The sequence below is a fragment of the Agelaius phoeniceus genome, chromosome Z (assembly GCF_051311805.1).
Source record: "Agelaius phoeniceus isolate bAgePho1 chromosome Z, bAgePho1.hap1, whole genome shotgun sequence".
NCBI classification, from domain to species: Eukaryota; Metazoa; Chordata; class Aves; order Passeriformes; family Icteridae; genus Agelaius; species Agelaius phoeniceus.
This window is the reverse complement of record NC_135303.1, coordinates 52370889-52391944: the sequence shown is the minus strand read 5'-3', so window position 1 is coordinate 52391944 and position 21056 is coordinate 52370889. Positions and strand designations below refer to the sequence as shown.

The 21056-nt window shown below is 37.4% G+C and overlaps 1 protein-coding gene across 3 annotated transcripts in view; it reads right to left on the bottom strand.

The window, feature by feature from the left end:
* The window catches only part of AUH (AU RNA binding methylglutaconyl-CoA hydratase), a 113175-nt gene that overhangs the window by 65534 nt on the left and 26585 nt on the right, over positions 1-21056 (bottom strand). For 2 of the 3 annotated variants that reach the window (XM_077172230.1, XM_054652035.2), the window contains exon 4: positions 3586-3672. The exons of the other annotated variant lie outside the window; for it this stretch is intronic. In XM_077172230.1, coding sequence (XP_077028345.1) covers positions 3586-3672 — 87 coding nt within the window. The remainder of the gene's footprint in view (positions 1-3585; positions 3673-21056) is intronic. 3 annotated transcript variants of the gene reach the window in all.

Genomic DNA, 21056 nt, shown 5'->3' with positions numbered 1-21056 from the left:
TCTAAGTTCCATTAGGCCATGAGTAAGGTGTTTTGTTTCCAAATGTGAAAAAAAAACCCCAGCCAAACCACATGTTAATTTTAAGAAGCAACCAAGAAAGTAATTTTCCAATTTTTATTCCCTGTTTCTGGGATTTGGGAACTTAAATCTACATTCTTTGGAAAAGCTTTGTAGTCAATGACATTTCTCACTTAATAAGAGATTGGAGCTAGATGTCAATTTGAGTAATTGCATGTATTTGCTGAATTAAAATTCTCTCTACAGCTTCAGTTTTTATTTTTATTTAATATGGTGTTTTTATTGAGGAGTGTGTTTATTGCATTCAGCTCCATACATAGCCTCAGTCTGTTTTGCGACTGAAATCTCGAAAGATAACATATACACACTATCACAGTTCTGACCCCACAGCCAGTATAAAGAACAACAAGGATTTAACAAGAGGCATACCATAAAACACATATTGAAGATCTGACCCACAATGATGGGGTTTTTGTCCTCCCCAAAGCCTCAAAAACAATGCTTCTGGAAATCACTGTCATTTGATTTAATTTACCCAGGCCTGTCTTGTTGTGCATAGTTACAAGAGATCTATTAAGGCTTTTCTCTCCCAATTTCTTTAGGGTAAAGACAGCCTTACATCAGTAACAAAGTGCTTCAAGGCAGAATAGTAATGGGCAAGTAATCTTATAATTCTTACTATTAAAAGAAACAACAACAAAGAAAAAAGTAGAAAAAACCCCAGACACACACATACAAACCCAAACCCCAAACCTCCACAATTCTGGTATAATTTTAGCAATAGCAACCACTGCTAAAAATAGAGGCTGTTTTCATTTCCCCCTCCCCAGCTTAAAGCTCCAAGTGCCGCAACTAATGGGGCTCCGTTCAAAATTTTAAGCTCTTTTTTAAGCATTTATTTATAAACAAAATCACATTTATTACAGCCTTACTTCTTCACCCAAATTTAGTAAGAAGTTACAAATTATTCCCATATAAATAAGTGCAGTATGCTTTTAATTTTCAGAAAACTCCCTTCTGCAGCTGTATTCCAAAATGATACTACAGCTTTTTACAGAACAACCAGTGTAAGGATTTTCAATGTAATGACATTGACAGAAACTAAAGAAAGCCAAAGGATGTCAATTCTAAAAAGTTAAGTTTATCTAGTTGTTCAAGACATAATTAACCTTTACTGTAATTTGTCTATAAAGGTAACTTAATGGTCTTCTTTCTGAAAATATAGCTAAACAGACATAACTTTTTACTAGGTCACACATCTGAATACAAATGCAATTATCAAAACATGACCTAATTCTGAAAAGCAATAAGTAGAATACATTTTAAATGAGATTATAGTATTAAACTCGGATAGAAAAAAGAACAAAATAGGAGATTGGAAATATTGTTCCCTAGCTACATAACATTCTGTAGTGGTAAATACTAATTTGAAAATTGTTTCCCCTCTTTAACTCTCTCACAGCATCCTAGTTGTTGCTGGACAAGAAAAATACCATTATTATTTTCAACTTAGAGATTAATTGCAGTGACCAAACGCAAATACAATGTCCCTATATTATGTAATGACTTGATGTAAAATTAATATTCACTTCTATTCATCAAGGCATAGGACATCATATGCACTCAACCAATCTAACCTCCTGTATATATTTTTCTGATACTGACTACCATTTCCTGATGTAGAGAATGGCATAATAAGACCCCACCTGGGGTAATGCATTCAGGTCTGGGGTCCTCATCATAGGATGGACATTGACCTGCTGGTGTGAGTGTACTCTGGAATGAGCCCAGAGTTGATCAGAGGGATGGAGCACCTCTCCTATGAAGGCTGAGAGAATTGGGATTTTTCAGCCTGGAAAAGAGAAGGCTTTGGAGTGACACAAATGCAGCCTTCCAGTACCTGAAGGGAGCCTAGAAGAAAGATGGAGAGGGACTTTTTACAAGAGTCTGTAGCAACAGGACAAGATGAATGGATTCAAACTGGAATAGAGCAAGTTTTAGGAAGAAATTCTTCTCTGTGAGGGTGGTGAGCTACTGGAACAGGTTGCCCAGAGAAGCTGTGGATACCCCATCCCTGAAAGATTCAAGGCCAGGCTGGACGGGGCTCTGATAGTGGTCTAGTGGAACTGACTGAGGCATGTAATTCGCTGCAAGCCTTTAAGACTGAAAATTTACTTATATATTCAGTAGTTAAATACTTTCACATGAACTTTAATGAAGATGAAAACAATCAAACATTTTTCTCAGGGTTTTTTCAATCCTGAGGCAAAACAAAGCATCAAATAACTGAACATTTTCCAGTCATTCAGTGAAGAATGCCAAATCCAAATATTTCTTCAGACTTTAGAAATATTCTCACTTAAAAATTTGAAAATAATTGATTAAAAAAAACCTATTTACCAATCATAGGACAAGCTTGAAACCAGCTCATATTTAAACACTAATAGCAGCCTAAAGTATTTCCAGTAACTTCAAGCCAAGGAAGGCTGAAAAATTACTACTTAATGATAAGAAAGCTTCCCAAAATTCTTAAAAAGAGAATGAATGGAAGAACTTGTTGCCACTTGCTTGGCATTCCCAATAAAAGGACAAGTACTAGCATGACATATAGTATCAGCTGCAGGAAATTAATGATCTGCTCATGTCATCTAGGTATTTTACAGATTTCACTTATTTAAACAGCCTTGAGTGTCTACTTCACTTCAAAGACATGACAGTCATTTCAGGACATAAGTATCTGCATGAATTACCTAATCAAAGTCTCATTCTTCAGCAGGTTGTCATTTACCTAAAAAAACCCCACTATCCATTCATAACATTCTGCTAAATCAAAATGTTACAAAGCATTCTTAAGGAAATGCATCTAAATAAATTTTAGAAGTTAAATGTAGAAAATTAATTCCTTAAAACATAGAACACTTCACTTCTCTTTTCAACAGATCATATTGCCAATAACCCTTTGAAAAGTAATTATATTTAAACTGATCGGTAGAGATGTAGAAATATAATTATTTGTCAGTGAATTCCTAAACTAAAATGTACAGAGAAATTACTATCCTTAAGAATTGGTACAAGTTGATTAAAATACAAAATTATTAACAGTTTTACTACTCAAAAACATATTAAACAAAAATTTTAAAGACCTTAGTAACTAAGTTTGTATTAGTAGCTGATGTTTAACATATATTAGACTGTACTAATTATAGAAACCACAAGAATGCAACAGTAAAAATTGAATTCTAAAGTACTTTGATGTCACTGAACAATCTGTCCCTTATGGAAACAGCAGGGCAAATCACCTCTATTTCAGCTGAGATTTAGCTTCTCTAGCATTCTTTCAAAAAGTCTAATTCAACTTGGAACATTTTAAAGGAATAAATGCACCATGATTCATATTCATCAATATACTCTATAATCCTTATGGATTCTTTCCAATTCAAGATCGTCATGTGATACTACATAGTTAGGGATACTCTACTATTAACTATGCAGGTTTATGTCATTTTTCTGATCTAACATTCTCAGGTTAAAGTTGCAATAACATTTTTCAAGGGAGAGGTTACTTACCCAATTCATTAATAGTTGCTCTTGCTCTTGAAACAAAAGAACTAACTTCACTTGAGTGCATTTTTGCCCTTTCCTTAAGGTCAGCACCTGTAAGTGACATTTCATACATCTTTAGCAAACTATAAACAGCATTGTATATGCATTTTAAAAAGTAAAATATTTCTTCACTTATAAAAAATTTTAAGTCTACTTCTAAACAAGAATTTTAAATTGGTCATATAATTTTTCCACAGATTTCAAGGAAAATATGAACTATTTATCAAGGAAAGACAAAAACAACACCAAAAAGCTCAAAACAAACAAACAAAAATAAATTATGAAACAAACAAAAATTAAATTATTATAAAAATATTTTCAGTATGTGTATTCTTCCCAGTGACATTTCTCTTTCTTTTATTAAAATAGTTTATGAACAGTAGCATTTATGCTTATAGTTCATCTATTTATTTTCCCAACTATGTCTCAAAGTCTGATAAATACATGTTTTTTATATTGTACTCTTGTTATTCTCTTATTGGTAGATTATGCAGTACATACATTGCATGGTTTTACGTCAACAGACTATATATCTAAATAAAAATGCTATGGTGGACCAATTTTTCAGTTCACATTCCACTCATTTACTTATATTTATTTTGGAATAAGTTACATACCATCATTTTTTGTCAAAAAAAAAGCTGCATCTTGAAAATTTTTACCTATTTTTTCAGGAGTATATAAAAATGAAGTTTGTTTAATAAGCATAGATATGGACACAAATGTGTTTTCAAAATCCCACTTACAGAAAAAGCTGACATTTTCTCTCATGAGTGCATAAAAAAAAAAGAAAACTAACAGTAATAGTAATAATAATAGCTAAATATAAAAGTCTGTCTTTCTTATAGATGAACAATATATTAAAAAGGCAAAACCTGCACAGACACATTTATTCTCTAAAGAAGTGAAACAATCACAAGGCAACTTAGTGTGCATTTGTTCCATTTGGTAGAAAATAACCTATTGAGCTAGTCTCTCTGCATGCCTGAAAAGGCTAAAAAAAGACAATAAAAAAAAAAAAAAAGGTTTATGTTTCTCTACCCTGAGAATACTATCCATTCAGGAAAATGCGCTGAACCCAGATTAAGTGAAGACTGTAGCTCAGAATTTTAAATTATGCAGTCATAGGTTTCATTTCACCTTCTAACTTTCTGGACTTAACTCATGAGAGGCCATCCTAACCCTCTTCATCAAACTTAGTCTTAGACACACTTTTGTTGACAGCACTAGTTGTAATGCTAAAAAACTCTAGGCTAGTTCTATGAAAATCGGTATCTCAATCTGACATTTTCTGATGAACATTCAGTTGTTGCTTTAAAGTACCATGTCTCATAATGCAGCTCTACATCTTTCCTTTTTCTTCTGCCATAGCAAAGCTTCTCATTTAACCATGACTTTTGTTCTCCTTCTATATATGTCAATATAAAAACAATGGAGCATCAGTCCTGGCTGCATTTGCATATTTCCTGCTAATTAATGTTAAGCCTAATTTACAGTACCAGGCACTTTGCCAAAAACTTCCAAACAACGTTCTAGAATGTGCCCCCAACTGAGCCAGTAGGACAGGCCAGATGACCAGACAGTACAAAACAGAAATTATTACAGTCAAGCCTGCACTGCAGAAAAATTGCAACTGTTAACTTAGTAATTCACAATCAATGCATAAAGAAATCTTGCCAGGAACCCAAAAATCAAACAAAATTTGCACCCATAAATCTGGATAGAACTCCAAATCAAATAAAACTGCAAGCAACTTTCACAAATCCATTTGCATATAGAGTTCTGGAGCTAAAAGGAGCTTTTGAAATGTCGTGTTTAAGAAGCTAAATGGTAAATTGCTTTAGAAGTCACATCAGCAAGGATGCAAATGAAGAAGTATCATTTACTTGATATCAGTTAAAGTCTGGATCTAGTTTCTTCAACTTTCTTCAAATCACTGCCTATGTAAGAAACTATGCTTTACGTACAAAAACCTCTTTGGCTGTGCAATCTGACTCAAAACTTCCACACACTGAAATCCTAGTCACTGGGCATTCCCTTGAAAAACATATTAAAGATATTAAAGAAAATATCTAGCATTTCTTTAATATCTAGATATTAAAGAAAATATCTAGCATTACTGCAAAGAAAATCTTCTGTCAATATAAGATTAAAGCCATTTCTAGGGTTTGATTTATTCAGACTAGAATATAGGCATAGAAAAATGGATTCAACCAAAAAAAAAACCAACTCTTCTAAAACAAAAAATACACTGTAGACTTCTTCCATCAGTTAGAATATACATTTCCTTGAAAACATTTACATAAATTGATTAAATATTTAACAAAAAACTTGTTTAGGAATGGATAAAAATATAGCTGCTAATTTAAAATTAACAATATGGACTACTGTAAAGAAATTTCAAGTACATAGCTGATCTTAGTGCCCTAATCAACTTTTGTAAACTAACATTTCCTTTTTTTATGTGTTTCTCCCTCACAAATGTCAAGGAAATGGAAAGTGCCCTTTTGGTAGCCCTTTTTCTATTTTAGCTCTCCAAAGAATAGCAATAGCAACTGAAGCTTTTTCAGAGGGAAGAATTTTAGTCAGAAGCCATTCACTGCACTCCAAAAGAACATATGCCTTGGCATCCTCTGGGTCACAGGAGATGGAACTGTCACCAACTTAACACTTTTGCTCCTGTTATAAGATTTGACTGCTCAAAGAATTATTGATGAATTCTGACCCACATAGCAAAGAACTGTTCACATATTTCTTCAAAATCTGTTTTTAAGTCAGTAGAAAGTGTTTTGTTTCTGAAGCTAGCCATGAAGGAGAACCCAAGTTGAACCAGAGAGTTCTTCTGTCTTAGCTACTAAAACCAAAGACCCCTCTCACCCCAGGTTTTCTACTTCAAAGTAGCTGAAAATAGTCTTTGCTTAACTGCTGAGAGCAACAAAGTAGCTATGGTTTTCAAACCACAAAAGGTCTGACACAACAAAACTGTGATTTTTCTATGGGCCACAGCTGAAAGCTGTGGACAGTATGACCTATCCACTCCCCCACATCCACTCCCAAATGACTCCAGCAACTCCACAGTGTGTCCATTCCTTCATGCCACACTGGACACAGAACTCTAAGACTTCCTACCGGAGAAGGAAAAGAGCAAACCCAAGCTATCAGGGAGCAGAAGCATATGAACTGTTGCAGTTTTGATGGTACACTGTAATTATGTCCCCACATCCATCCGGTTTGTACTGGAGCATGAATCATTGTTTTCCCCATATTAAGCTTCCTGGTATCTCGATGCTTTGTCCCACTAATTCATTTTCATCCACTCAGAACAACAACAGAAGCTGTGATTTTAGGAGTTATGCTCCCCAGTTCTCACCTCACTGCTCCCAGCATTTTATGAAATGCATTTTAAAGATTGTGAAATGCCATTTTCAAATTACGAGCTGCTATTGCAGGACAAAAGAGAAGTGCCACAGTGAAAGGCTACATTGACAGTACCATCAACCACTCCCTCCTACAGCTATATTAGCAGGTACTTGCCACTTGTGAATAAACACTTCTTGAATCAATTTAATTCACAGAAGTACCACTTCAAAATTTACACAGCAAACTGGTAGAAGAGAACCTTCCTGATGACCTCCAATGAAAAGCTATGATTGAAAAATACCAGTACAAACAGCAGTTCTTTAGTGGTCAGCTGTGATTTGGTCTTTCCAGATCAATTCTTGAAACTGATGTAAGGAAGATGCACACTGTTTTAAATACTACCTACACTTGTATTAAGGTTGGTCAATCCAAAAGAAAAATCTCTGCTGGAATTTGATCCATCACTTTCTCACTTTCCTCCTCCTATATTGGAAGAAAATAGGAAGGTTAGTTTGTTTGCCTTTTTTACCTTACTTTCCCTAAATATGAAAACCCTGTCATAGTAACTCTCTTTTGCATGGTTTCAAATATTCGGCTATTCAATGCTTGGCTGTAATACACTGTCAGTTGAGAGAATTACTGCAGCATGTGCCTGACTTCCACTTCACAATGATGCCAGAGAAAATGTTTATTTGAGAAAGCCAAGGGCAGTCCAGCAAGATAGGGATATTGTTGTTATTCACCAGAATTTTCCACGTACACATATGTATGACAAGGCTTTTAACTCAGAGAACACACCAAAGGAAACTAACTTTTATAGTGATTACTCTGACCCCATGCGTCCTGCCTTATATGGATATTTTTACAAACTTACTAATTAGAATTTATATACTGTTGAAAATCTATGTTATGTTTGTAAAATACATTCCAACTATAAGCCTCACTTTCCAAATACAAATGCCTAGAAATCTTCTTGTACAGACTATACTATGCAACTTACAGAACACACCCCAAAATCTCTAAATGAAAATGGCATAAAATGTAATGGTTTATATGTGAAACTTAAAGAATTTACCTTTATTCAATAAATAATTTGTATTAAAGTAGGTCTTTTAGAAAGCTGGCACACCAAAATTAAACAGTGAAGTTATTCTATCAAGTGTCTAAAAGGTGCTTGAATTGTCTTTTGTCTGGGAAGAGGAAAGCAAGTGACACATACATAGGCATTTTCGGTAGAATAAAGCATTAAATTCTTAGCACAGCAGTGTTATTGTGAGTTTGACTTTTGATCTTACCAAAGACAGATCAACTAGTTCTGTCAATACAACAAAATTTCAATGAGGAGGTGACACTGGGGAAGATACTGTCTTGCATACTATAACCTATTATTCTGTATCTTGTCAGCAAGCTAAGAACACTGCAAACAGCAAAACACAAAGGCATCACCAATCCACTCAAACAAGTTAAGGACTTTATGAAGGAAACTTACAATGCTTTCAGCTAGAAGTACAAAACATGCACTACCTCACTGATTAAAATGCTATGAATTCCTATGAACCCACATCTTATTCCCACACAATGTATTTAAGCAGACTGTAAATAAATATTCATCCTTCTCCACACATACTGAACTAAATAAAATACTGAGGGCAAAGGGTCAACTTTGACATACATTATAGATTAACTTTAAACCACAAAAAACAAATCCATTAAGGTACATGGAAATATCTTTATTTAAAAGCAGATGTGTGCAACTTCCAGAGAAGCCATCCCAAGAAATCCAAGAAATCATAAGCAGAACGTCAATAAACTTCTTTGAGGTTAAAAACACCTCAAGAGGAAGCTGTACATACATTTGTGAGGACAACATTATAGTCAACATATATGCAAAGCCAGAAAGAATTATCCACATGTCTTTTTCTCCAAATTTCACAGAATTTCAGAAATAAAGGTTTTAAGCCCTGAAGTCTCTTTAGGACAACTTAGCTCCCAATTTTAAAACCAAAGTACCTCATGAAATGTCGCAGTTGAGACGGACACACAACACGACACTCAAGGTTCATGCAACAACAGTCAACTTTTATTGAGCTCCCTTTATACAGTTTTTGTAAACCTGCACAGTTGCCCCTGATTGGCTGAATTTAGCTGCCACCTGCCATATTGGCCAATAATAGCTGTCTGCATCCCCAATGGTCTAAACTGGCTCCCTAATGGCCTAGACTGGTCAAGTTAAATAATTAGGGTTATCTATAACTGTGAGGCCTCCAGGCCAGCTGCTAGCCACCACAGTTCCCCCTTTTTGTTTTTAAATACAAAGGCAGCATCTGTCTTCCTCTGCAGGGCCCTTGCAGACTGGATGACAAACATGGCACAATGTACAGAATAATGATGTACCCAACACGACAAGTCTAACCTTACCAGCCACTGGTTTATGCCACATACCTTCAAAAGATTTTACAAGCATGTCCGGGAGCCATCAAGCACAGCTTTGCAGTGTAGTATGCCCCAGGATATTTACATCTATGGCCTAATTCCACACACTTAAGTTACAAACAAGTCAACTCAAACAACTGTCAGAGAAAACATTCAAAAAATTGTCAGGGGTAATGCATTGCTGTCTTGTTTCCACTATAAAATACGTATCCTTGTACACAGTCCTGTCTTTTAAATGCCCAATTCTTGAAGTCGTAGGAAGTTAAAGGCAAATTGTTGTATCAAGGTTATATATCCTTCTACTTAGTCTTGTCCTTAAACAGTTTGACTCTTCAGGTTCAAGTGAAGCAATAGGCAAACTTTTCAACAATTGCTGACAACATCCTGCACCTGACAACAGTCAGTTTGTTAGGCCATGATTGAGAATTTTAAGAACATCCAAGGCTCTCATGGGAGTATATACCATCCCCACACATCCCCTTCTTTGTTTTTTAAACATGCATTTTGAACTGCCATGGGCATGCTCAACAATGTCTTCATTTTAGCTACTACTGTAATTACATTTTCTTGTATTCTTTCCAGGAGCTCATACAAGAAATCACTAGATGTTCCCATCCTACTCCATTTTTTATATAAATAATTCCGTACCTGCTGTTTAGTAAAGCCTGGTTTCTTTTAAACATGCATTGTGACATTGTTCAGCTGTCTTTAGCACTCATTTGTGGTACATAAATCCGGTTGGACTGAATTAAGTTCAGGTAAAAGACCCTATCTGTAGTGGTAAGACACATTAATTTACTGGCATATTTTTCCCAATAAAATTTGTAGCTCTCACAAAAAAAGGGAGTTATATGTTAAGAACATTAGGGCAGATCCTGAAATGAATTTAAATTCAGTGACAATTTTGTTACTTTCTCAATTACCTTTTGCAGATGCATTTAATAGATGCTCTGCAACTGCACATCTGATACATGCAGACCATTAGTGCATGTTCAAATTTAACCAGAATTATTATAATTTAATGGTTTTCAGTGAACCTCCTCTAACTGAGTTTGAGGAGCTGCCCACTGTAAACTTTGCCAATTAATTTATCTGACATTTGGTTCTTACTGATCTGAACTTGCTGAGGCTGAGAGATTCACTGCTGATGTCATAGATTGTGATGGACAGTCTACCAAAGAGAAGAAATAGTTAATGATGTCCATTGCAATCAAGGAGAAAATAGTTCACATATCAGAACTCCACTGATGTTTTAGTTCTTTGACAATTAAGGCAATTACTGTAAAAATTCAGTTCAGCTTTAGAGCTATAGGTAAGGAGATTCTCCTCACAGGTAACAGTGTCAAGGCAGCTGTTTCATGTATGTTCAGCTGCACAGTCTGGTCCAGGTGAGTTAATGATAGCAGCTTACAATAAATAGTTTGGGCTACCAAGATTAATACATGTGACTTTTGGGTAAAATTTTGTTAGTCAGCCTCACTGATAAAAAAATTCACTGGATTATGGTATCTTTTGATAAACCTTTAAGAAGTATTAGACTTACATCCAGGATGAATGCTGGCTGTCAGGCTGGAGTACAATAGGTTTTTTAATAGAGTCACTTAAAAGGTTTCAATGCTCATGCAGGCCTTGACCTGGTGAGCACTAGTCAATCACAATACATATTCGTATACAGTGCCACTTAAATGTTTTTAGGTTATCAGTATCCACTTTTGTTCTCAGCCTTATTAATTTAATATTATTAGTAATTCTAATATAATGATAATAATATTGTTGAGAATGATGTTATTAATAATAAATATTAATAATATCAACATAATTCAACCCATGAAATTCAGAAGCGTGTTCAGGACAATAGGCACCTATCCCATTATGAACTGTAAAACAACTTTCAGCAAAATAATAAGCACCACTGAACAAAAATACCTACAACTGCCTAAATGCTTACCATCACCCAGGGTCTGCTGGGAAGCCCCTTTTCCTAGCAAGGACTTAGAAAGCCCCTCCTGGGAAAGGTCTGCAAGCCAACCTTGAAAAATTTTTTATAAGCCCAAATTTACAATTCAAAATGACTTCATTTCATTTTTAGGACAGAAACTCCTGGGTTTGATGGCATACTTCCCCTGCCAGCCAGGGCCATGGCTTGGCCAGAGCCACCAAGACCTTGGCTGGGAGGTTTTCCCTAACATATCTTAAAAACAAACCTCTATTAATATCTACTGAAAAAGTTTCTTAACATAAATAACTTATGAATATTCAAAGGAATGCACACAATTAATATTAAATAATATGTTATGGCTGGATCCCTGTGTGTGCCAGGCATTGAGCTTAAAGTTCAGTAAGAATACACACTTAAGAGACAAGGTGACAGATTTTAATTTCAATTTTGTCAGATGTTACTAAATTTTGCAAATGCATCATCAGTATACTTAACAACATCCCTCTCTGGAATCTGTAGCTGACAAGATCTCACACCAATTCCAAAAAGGCACCCTTAAAAACCTTTACCTTATTTCTAAGTGGTAAATATTAAAACTAGTTAGCAGAATGAAACACCAGAATCTTCAGAAGTTATTCCCATGCATAGTTAAATGCTGCAAGATAATTTCACATTTAATAAAGTAGATTTTCATTAGAGTTGTGTAGGTCATAATCAAATCTAGGTAGTTTTTGTTAATTCAAACTTTATACCAATATCAAAGAAGACTTGGCAAATGTCAATAGTAGTTAACAAGTCAAAGACATGGTCCTTAAATTCCATAATGGCAGGCATTTCAAAATTTAGCTGAGCAAGCTGTTGGTTGTTGCTGTGTGTTTCTAATGCTGGAAACTTCCTGGCTATGAATTTTATGGTAATCACTTGCCTTGCCATGTCCGATTATCAATTCTTTGGAAGACCTCACCAAAGGAGCCTTCCTCAATGCGTCCCAACTCAGTAAATAATTCCAGGCCCACCCTGCACATCAGGCACCTGCACCACCACAGGTGAGCAGGCCACAGCAGGCTGCAGAGGCTGGGAAGGCACCACCTGCAGCTCCCACAGCTTGGCTATGCCCCACTCCCCTGTCCCAGCATGGGACTGGCTTCTTGGGCCCTCCCAGGATGGTGGCTCTCAGCGCAGACATGGTTGGTCCAGAGCTCTGTGCTGGGCTCCAGCTGTAGACAGTGTTTGCTAGGCAATTTGACTCACTGCCTGCTCAGGGGTGGCTCTTGGTGGCAGGCGGCTCCACTCTGCTGGTCCCTGGGGCTGCCCGCAGCCGGCAGGGTCTCCCAGCCCCTCGGGCACTGACAGCGGTGCTGGCTGCCTCAGTGTTCTCTAGGCTTCCCAAGCCCCGACTGTGGACACGGCAGAATGCGGTGTTCCACGGTTCCGGGTGCCAGCAACCTCCTGCTAGCACTTCAGGGTTTGGGCACACGTAGCTCCACGTCAGCACTTCCACTGCTCGGTGCCGCTTCATTTCCAGGTTCCACCAGCACGCCAAAGCCGCAGGTGGGTGTACCAAGCAGTGGCTGGGGTACCCAATCCACCTCAGGCAGGGACATGCCGAGCAGATTGATGGTGACATGGGGTGTAAAACAAGGCTCCTATGGCTCCAGTGGCCACATCACAGGTGAGCTTGGGCATGGTGCCTGCATGCTTGATGCCAATGGTAGCAGTCGAGCAGTCACAGCCTGGGCGAACCCATGCCCGATGCAGATGTTGCTGATAGTGGCACTGGTGGGAGAGCTTCAGCGGCATAGAAGGCAGAGCCACAGGGAGATGGAGCTTGGCTAACAGTAGCTTCCCCCTCGGCTTCGGGCCCTTCCTCTCTGCCAGCACACCCAAGATGGCATTCACTCCTGCTGCCATTCCACCCCTGCTGGATGTTCCGGCAGGCAGTGCCTGCAGCACCTCCGCTGCGGCTCTCATCTGTTTTAAGGTGTCCAGCACCAGCCAATAGGCTGTTAAAAAGTCTTTATCAGTTGTGTCTACTCCATGGCTCACGACAGCAAGGCTTGTAGAGCCTGTTCATATATGTATCTTATCCCCTGCCCACATAAAAAGAGGGTCCATACCTGTACAACAGCATTTTCTTCAGTAGAAACTTGTCCCCATGTCCCCAGCAGCTTTTTCTGTTTACACGGTCTGGACCTTTGCTGCTGCTGGCAGCTCTCCCCGGCTGCCCTCCTCTGCTGGGCTTCCATCTCCACTGCCATCCCCACGGCCTGGCTATTACTGATCATGTCAGGATCACCACTTGGTGCAGTAGAGACGGACACATGACACGACACTCGAGGTTCACATGACAACTTTGATTGAGTGCAGTTCCCTTTATGTATTTTTCAAAAGCCCACACAAGTTATCCCTGATAGGCTGAATTTAGTTGCCACTCAGCTTACTGGCCAATAGCTGTCTGCATCTCCATCGGCCTAAATTGGCTCCTAACGGCCTAGACTGGTCAAGTTATATAATTAGGGTTATCTATAACTGTGAGGCCTCCAGGCCAGCTGCTAGCCACCACAATGAGACAAATATATTTATTTAAAGATAGTGTCAAGTCTAACACAAGTTGAACTTTGTTAACACAGTAGTAAGTCATGACTATTATTCTGTTGATATATACTTCCAATTTACATCCTTAAAATCCTTTTAAAAACACATAAATGCATAATTTAAAATTTATAATAATAATGTTGCCATATAGATTAATGAATTTTACTTTGCTTTCAACTAACATTTTATTACATGTAAAGATACATGCTTGACAAATCACAGGCAAAACAATGTCAGTCACTACTGAAATTTTTTGCCCACATAAAAGTAAAACATTTTATGCTTTGCTGACAATATATGCATGCATACCAGTAGTAATTCCACTGTACCTCTGTAGTAAACCCCATAAGTTTGAGAAAAGCACCATGGAGAATATGAACAATAGGAATACTGAAACAGCAAAAGAAAATTCCTGTTTCCCTGACCTCCGCCCCATAACCTATCTCTGTAACCTTATAAGGCCATTTTACTTTAACCCTTACTATTGGTCAATTATGGATACCCCTAAACCCTTACCATTGGTTAAGTTTGGATTCTATCCAACCCTATAAAAGAAGCATACTGTACCCTATTAGTTAGAAGAAGAAGAGCAGAGACCCTTCACGGACCTCCCCAAATAAAGCCATCTCCGTGGAACAGCCTGCGCCTTCTCCTTCTCCTCTCTCTCCATCTGCTGCAGCCTCAAGCCTGGGACACCACTACCTAGCAAGCAGAGCTGAAATCCTGAGAGCTTGCAATCACTATAGAGCTGATAATCACCATGCTTGCTGGATGGTAGCCCTGCGGTGATTCAGCCTGAGCTAAGCCTGGCTCTCGGGCACCCGGTCCCCACTTGGGGACTGAGTTCCTGAGCCCTATTGCTCTGCTTTATAATAGGGCCAAATCGGAGGCTTTATTATACCTCCAGCTCAGCCAAACTCAGGATACTCAGACCATTAATCTGTAACTATTAGAGTTATTACTGACTGTAACCCTGAACACAAAAGAGTTCAGGCTGCTCAATTAAGGACAGGAGGAATGCATCATAACTGCTGACATTCTGGAACACATTCCACGAAATAACAAAAAAAAATCACCTATTTCACAGAATAATAGACAAGTCTTACCTGGAGATTTTATTTTTATCTTCTCCCATAAAATCTCTACAAGTGACCTGGCCCAAACTTCTATCAAACATCTATCAAATGCACAGCCCTAGATTAGGTTGTCCAGGGTCCTTCCAAGTTTTTAATACTCTTGGCAAGGGAGATTCCACCATTTCTCTGGGAAAGCTATTCATATGATTAACTCTTAATTAATCTTCTTACACTGATTTTTTTTCTTTTTTATTTGCACGATACCCCCTAGAGCCCACTGCCTTTTCTGTCATTGTATAAACCCTTGTAAATACAGTATTTTTCTCTGAATCTACCTGGCACAGGGAGACCAGTTATCTCTCCCCTCTCAGCAACCTCCAAATCTCTAATCATGTTATGCTGGCTTATGAAGTGCTGAGTAGAATAAGCACATGCCTTAATCTACTGATGATTGGACTTCCTGATGCAGTCCATGACACTGTTTGCCTTCTTTATGCCGTATTATACTACTAGTTCATATTAGGTTTGCTGTCCCCTAGAACCCACAAGTGCTTTGCAGCAGAGCTATACCTCAGCCAGTGTGTTCCTAGCCTGTTCTGCTACTTAAGTCTATTCCTTTCCAGATGCAGTTCCTATTTATTTTTGTTAAAATTCATGCAATTCTTGTTGGTCCAATTTTTTAGCCTCTTAAGGTTTCTCAGAATGAATGGTTCCTCTTCCTTCCCAGACATCTCCTCTCCTCCCACTTTGAAGTCATCTGCAAACTCAGGGATGGTTCAGTCCTATCATTAAAGTATTTACAAATAGCACTATGAGACCCAGCATCAATTTTCAAGGAACTCCACTCCAAGGACCACTAACAGTTTGACTTTGAGCCACTAACATCACATTGCCCTTTGATCTCTAGAGATGAGACACCTTTCACAGTCCATATGTCTAAATTGCATCTTACCAACTTGTCTACAGGAATAGCAGGGACAAACATGTCAAGTGCCTTTTTAAAGTCAAGGTACAGAGCATCTATAACTCTTCTTTCATCTACAGAATAAATGGTTTCATCACAGAAAGCATCATGTTGGTAAAGCACAATTCACCCTTGGTAAATCTGAGCTGGGTTTTCCCCACCATTTTCTTTCTTGCCTTTCACATTCTTGGAAAAAACTTCCATAAACACTTGTTCTACAACTTCCCCCAAAAATGTAGTGAGACCGACAGCTCTGTATTTTCCCAAATTTTCATTTCTGTAGATGGGTATAATATTTGACTTTCCAGTCACTTAAGCCTTCAATGACCTCTCAAATAAGATAGATGGTGGACAAATTCAGATGCATCCCACCAAATCCTGTTCACGTGAATGGGTCCAACTGCTACAGCTGGATCTTAATTCAGTCCTACTCAAACAGTGTTTTGCTTCTTCTTGGCATAGAGGCTTGGGACCTGAACTTTCCCATGCAGACCAAGGCAAAGAGAAAATGGAATTACTTCTACCTTTACTGTGCTGTCCATAATTAAGCAGACCTGTGCAACAGCAGATCTACATTTTCCTTAACCTTATGTTTGGTACTAACATACCAACCGGAGTTTTTTTGTTACTCTTGCCACCTGTTACTAACATACCTACAGGAGTTTTTTTGGGTACTCTTTGAACTGGCAGCTGAACTTCTTCCATCCTAAACATATTTTTGGACAACTGAGCGCTTTGAAAGTCTGTCCCATTTTCCAAGGGATAAACAACTTCTCCAAAAATACAAAAAGGACATTCAAGAGATTAAAAGACAGGATTTTTTTTTCCCCATTAAAAATGAATATTCAAATCTAAATGTTTAAAAGGTAAAGAATACGCAAAATAAACTTACAGTGTACCAAATATTCTATATTGTATTTCTAAATATTTTCAAGATTTTAGATTCAAACTGACTCTACCAATACTCCTAAATCAGTTACAAACTCAGAACACTATGAAATGAAACATTGTTTCAGAGAGAAATCTGAAAGTTAAGGACGAAAAGTGAAAAAATATACCAAAATATCTATTAAACAAAGAACTGCTAACAACTTGCTTCTGATGATCAGCTTCTTTTAGGAGTACTACTGAAAAGGAAGATCTTACAAAGTAGTACAACTTACTCTACATTTTCTGTGCTCTGAAATTTTATATTTAGATTTGAAATCAAATGTGCATGTAACAGGTAAAATTTGTATCAAAAGATCATTTTCTCAAAGACCAATATGTAAAAGAATAATGTATTGTTGTTAAGACCTGGCTTTGCGTAACTTTTTGTTTGTTTTTGGTTTGTTTTCTAATTCCTTAAGGATTGATAAAAAAATAAGATTCACATTAAGTTTGCCCATGCTGCAGAGTACCTTGAAACTTTGCAATGAGGAAAGAATCTCACAACATTTATTCTAAGTTTCTTCAAACTCTCACATGTTTTCGTGCTTAATTTTTCCTTTATATTTATTTCTTAATTTGAAGTTAAACAGACATGAACACCACTTCTATGTAGCAAACATGACTTGGATCTTAGTGCATTTCTGTCGTGGTTTAACTCAAGTTAGCACCTAAGTATACCACACAGCCACTCACACACTCCACCTCCCTTGCCAGTGGGATGGGAATGAGAATCAGGAAAAGAGTTGAGATAAGGACAATTAAATAATGAGAGTAAAATAAAAATAATTGTTTTTATAATGATAACAACAATAACAACTGATATAACTAAAAAGAGAAAGAAAAATGAAGGCCAAGGAGAAAAGCCACATGATGTAGGGTGGCTCACCACTCGCCCTGCCTGTATCCCAACAGCAGTCAGCAGCTCTCAGCCAACTGCCCCTCAGTTTATAAACTGGGCATGAAATCCCATGGTAGGAAATATCCCTTTGGCCACTTTGGGTCAGCTGTCCTGGCTGTGATCCCTCTCAGCTTCTTGTGCACCTGCAAAGCCTTTGGCTTAGGGTAAGCACTACTTAGCAACAACCAAAACATCAGTGTGTTGTCAACATTATTCTCATACTGAATCCAAACAACAGCGCTGCAACAGCTACTAAGAAGAAAATTAACTCTGTCCCATCCAAAACAAAAACCATGTAATGATTTCAACAAAGGTAGGAAACAAAAAATACAACAGTAAAAAAATCATTAATATACCACAAAATACTAAGCAAGTCCTTAAAATCTCATATAAAATGGAATGGAGAACTTCAAAAGTTACATAAACGTATGTGGAACTCAATGTTTCACATGCACGAAATTCTTAGAAAGTCAGCAACTTGCAAAGATCCAAAATTATTTGAAACTAATATAAGTCAGGGCACATATGTTCATGGGCATTAGGAAGATATTTGAGTATGCAACACATAAGGACCCAAAAAAGTAAAACCATAGTGCTAACATGAAATTCAGCTTTAACAGTGAATTAATATACTAAGATCAGGCTCTGAAGTGCCAAAGAGCTATAAACAAACAGTCACTGGCTGAAAACATAGACCTTGGCCCTATGCCTATCTAACTGGGTTATCTCTCAGCCTTTGGTACTGTTACACACACATACTAAGGAGATTATAACATATTTTTCATAATTGCCTGTTAAATATCACTTTTTCTAAGAAATTAGTTCACAATATAGTTAAAGCATTTTTCATAATTGAAGAGTAACCATCCGCTTTCAGTTGTAGCCATTTGCTTTACTTAAGAGCAACCACCAATCCTGTTGCACACTTGTACAGACACAAATCTTTGCAAACACACTTGAACTGAGTACAGAGAAAAATGCATTTACATATAATGATAATAAAAAGCAAGCTGTATTCTAAATTTCAAAACAAAATGGGAAAAATGCTCACTGCAGTATTTTAGTGGATGGAAAAACAGTTTGGCATGAAGGCTGCCACGTATATTTCCTACATAAGAAAATAATTTCAATTAATAAAGCCAATTTTTTTCATGTGTATTCCTGAAGTTATCTAAATGCGGATATATGATTTTTAAGCCAAAATGGATATTGATATTCTTCCATGTAAGATTGGCTATCATAATTTATTAGCATGACTTGATATCTGCAGTTTTTGCACATATGCCCTCTGTGTCACAGAAACATTCCTGAGAACCATTCAACTGTGAAAAACAAACAAAATGTCTGCAATTCCTATATATTTAAGCCTGTGGCAAGATGCCAGTCCTAAACATTCCCTGTGGTAAAATGGCAGCACTATAGCTCCATTTATGTAAGTTATCTTATATATCTTGCAATAATTTATACGCAGATCAGCATATTTAAAGCACTATCTGCTATATCAGTTCTCCTAAATAGGATATTTCAAAGGTACAACTTCAGGGATAGAGGGGGAGTGTCTGCCTAATTTTTTTTTCCTTTAAGCTTTTGAATTTTGAGACTTTCTGAAAGGCCCAGGTGCTATTTCACACAGGTTTCCACCTAAAATCCAGGAGTCCTTAATATAAACAACTAACTTCATATTTAAAGGGTTGACAATCTTCTTCCAACCATGACAATTCAGACCAGCCTATGAAAATTCAGACCAGCCATAGATTAAAGTCAGGCGGCTCTTTTTCCATCCTGTGTGTCCAGCTCTAAATTTAGACACACAGCAATATTCCTCCTGCTAACCTCTTCAGCTGCAAAAATAAGACAGTTTACACCTCACATGTGTTTCCTGAACTCATCTTCACTTGCAGAAGCAAGGGGGAAAAAAAGAATCATTATAAAGATACAGAACTCATCTCTTAAAAATAAAGTCAACTTTTTCCCAAACACCAACTAGCTCTCTCTGTAAAACTTCCAACATCCAGTCACTCCCCAGTCCCTATTCTCTTACAGCTCCTTTTACAACAGGACTTCCTAAAGTTTCCTACATGAAACATGAAATAGACCACTTGTGCTGGTTTTGGCTGGGGTAGAGTTAATTTTTTTTTCTTTTCAGCTGGAATGGGGCTGTGTTTCAGATTTGTGCTGAGCACAGAGTTGATAATATAGAGATGTTCTTGTTATTGCTGAGTAGGACTTACACAGACCCAAGGCCTTTTCTTACTGCTATGCTGGTAAGGAGACTGAGGGTGCATCAGGAATTGGGATGGGATACAGCCAGGACAGGTGACTACAACTGACCAAGGGGATATTCCAGACCATATGACATAATGCTCAGGATATACAGTGTGGTGGAAGAAGGAGGAAAGGAAGAACATTTGCAGCGATGCCATTTTTCTTTCCAAGTCACTGTCACACTTGATATGGCCCTGTTCTCCAGTCGAAGGCTGAACGCCTGCCTGTCCATGGGAAGTGGTGAATGAATGCCTTGTTTTCGTTTTCTTGTGATTCTTTTGATTTCCCACTTAAACTGTCTTTATTTCAGTCCATAGGTTTTCTAGCTTTTACTCTTCCAACTCACTCGAATTCCACTGGTAGGACATGAGCAAGCAGTTGTGTGTGCTAAGCTCACAGCTGGGGTTAAACCACAACACCAGTCCTGGTGGAAAAGTACAATTATAGGACAGTTACATGTTTCCAAATAGCAAATTAAGACATTCTTTTTGATTCTGTACTATGTCTCAGTTCTACTGATTTCTGTCAGGCTAACAAATCAGGACTACCAGAAGACCAGCACAAAGGCTGCATAATTTTTTACTCTCAGATGGATAAAGAATCAATGGAGAAGATCCACAAAGAGAAAATGGTGGTAGCAGTAGTGAACATCAGCTGTTAAGTTGCTAGGACTCCCAACCATGGACCTTTAAAAGAACCAAATCATGACAAGCTTGTGTGCTCCAAGCTTAGAGTAATATCTTATAAAATATCCCAGCTACAGGACAAGATCATGAGTTTACAACTCACCTCATAGTAAAGATAAATATCAGCATTTAATAAAAAACAATGCATGTGGCAATCATTGTTCAACACAGAGCTTTTTCTTATTAAAAAAAAAAAGTAAAGCTTTTTCCTATAACATTTATATTTCTACGTTATTTCCACAACAAGCATTACAGAAGTACTGAGTACTTCTTTAGTCATTGTGGTAGT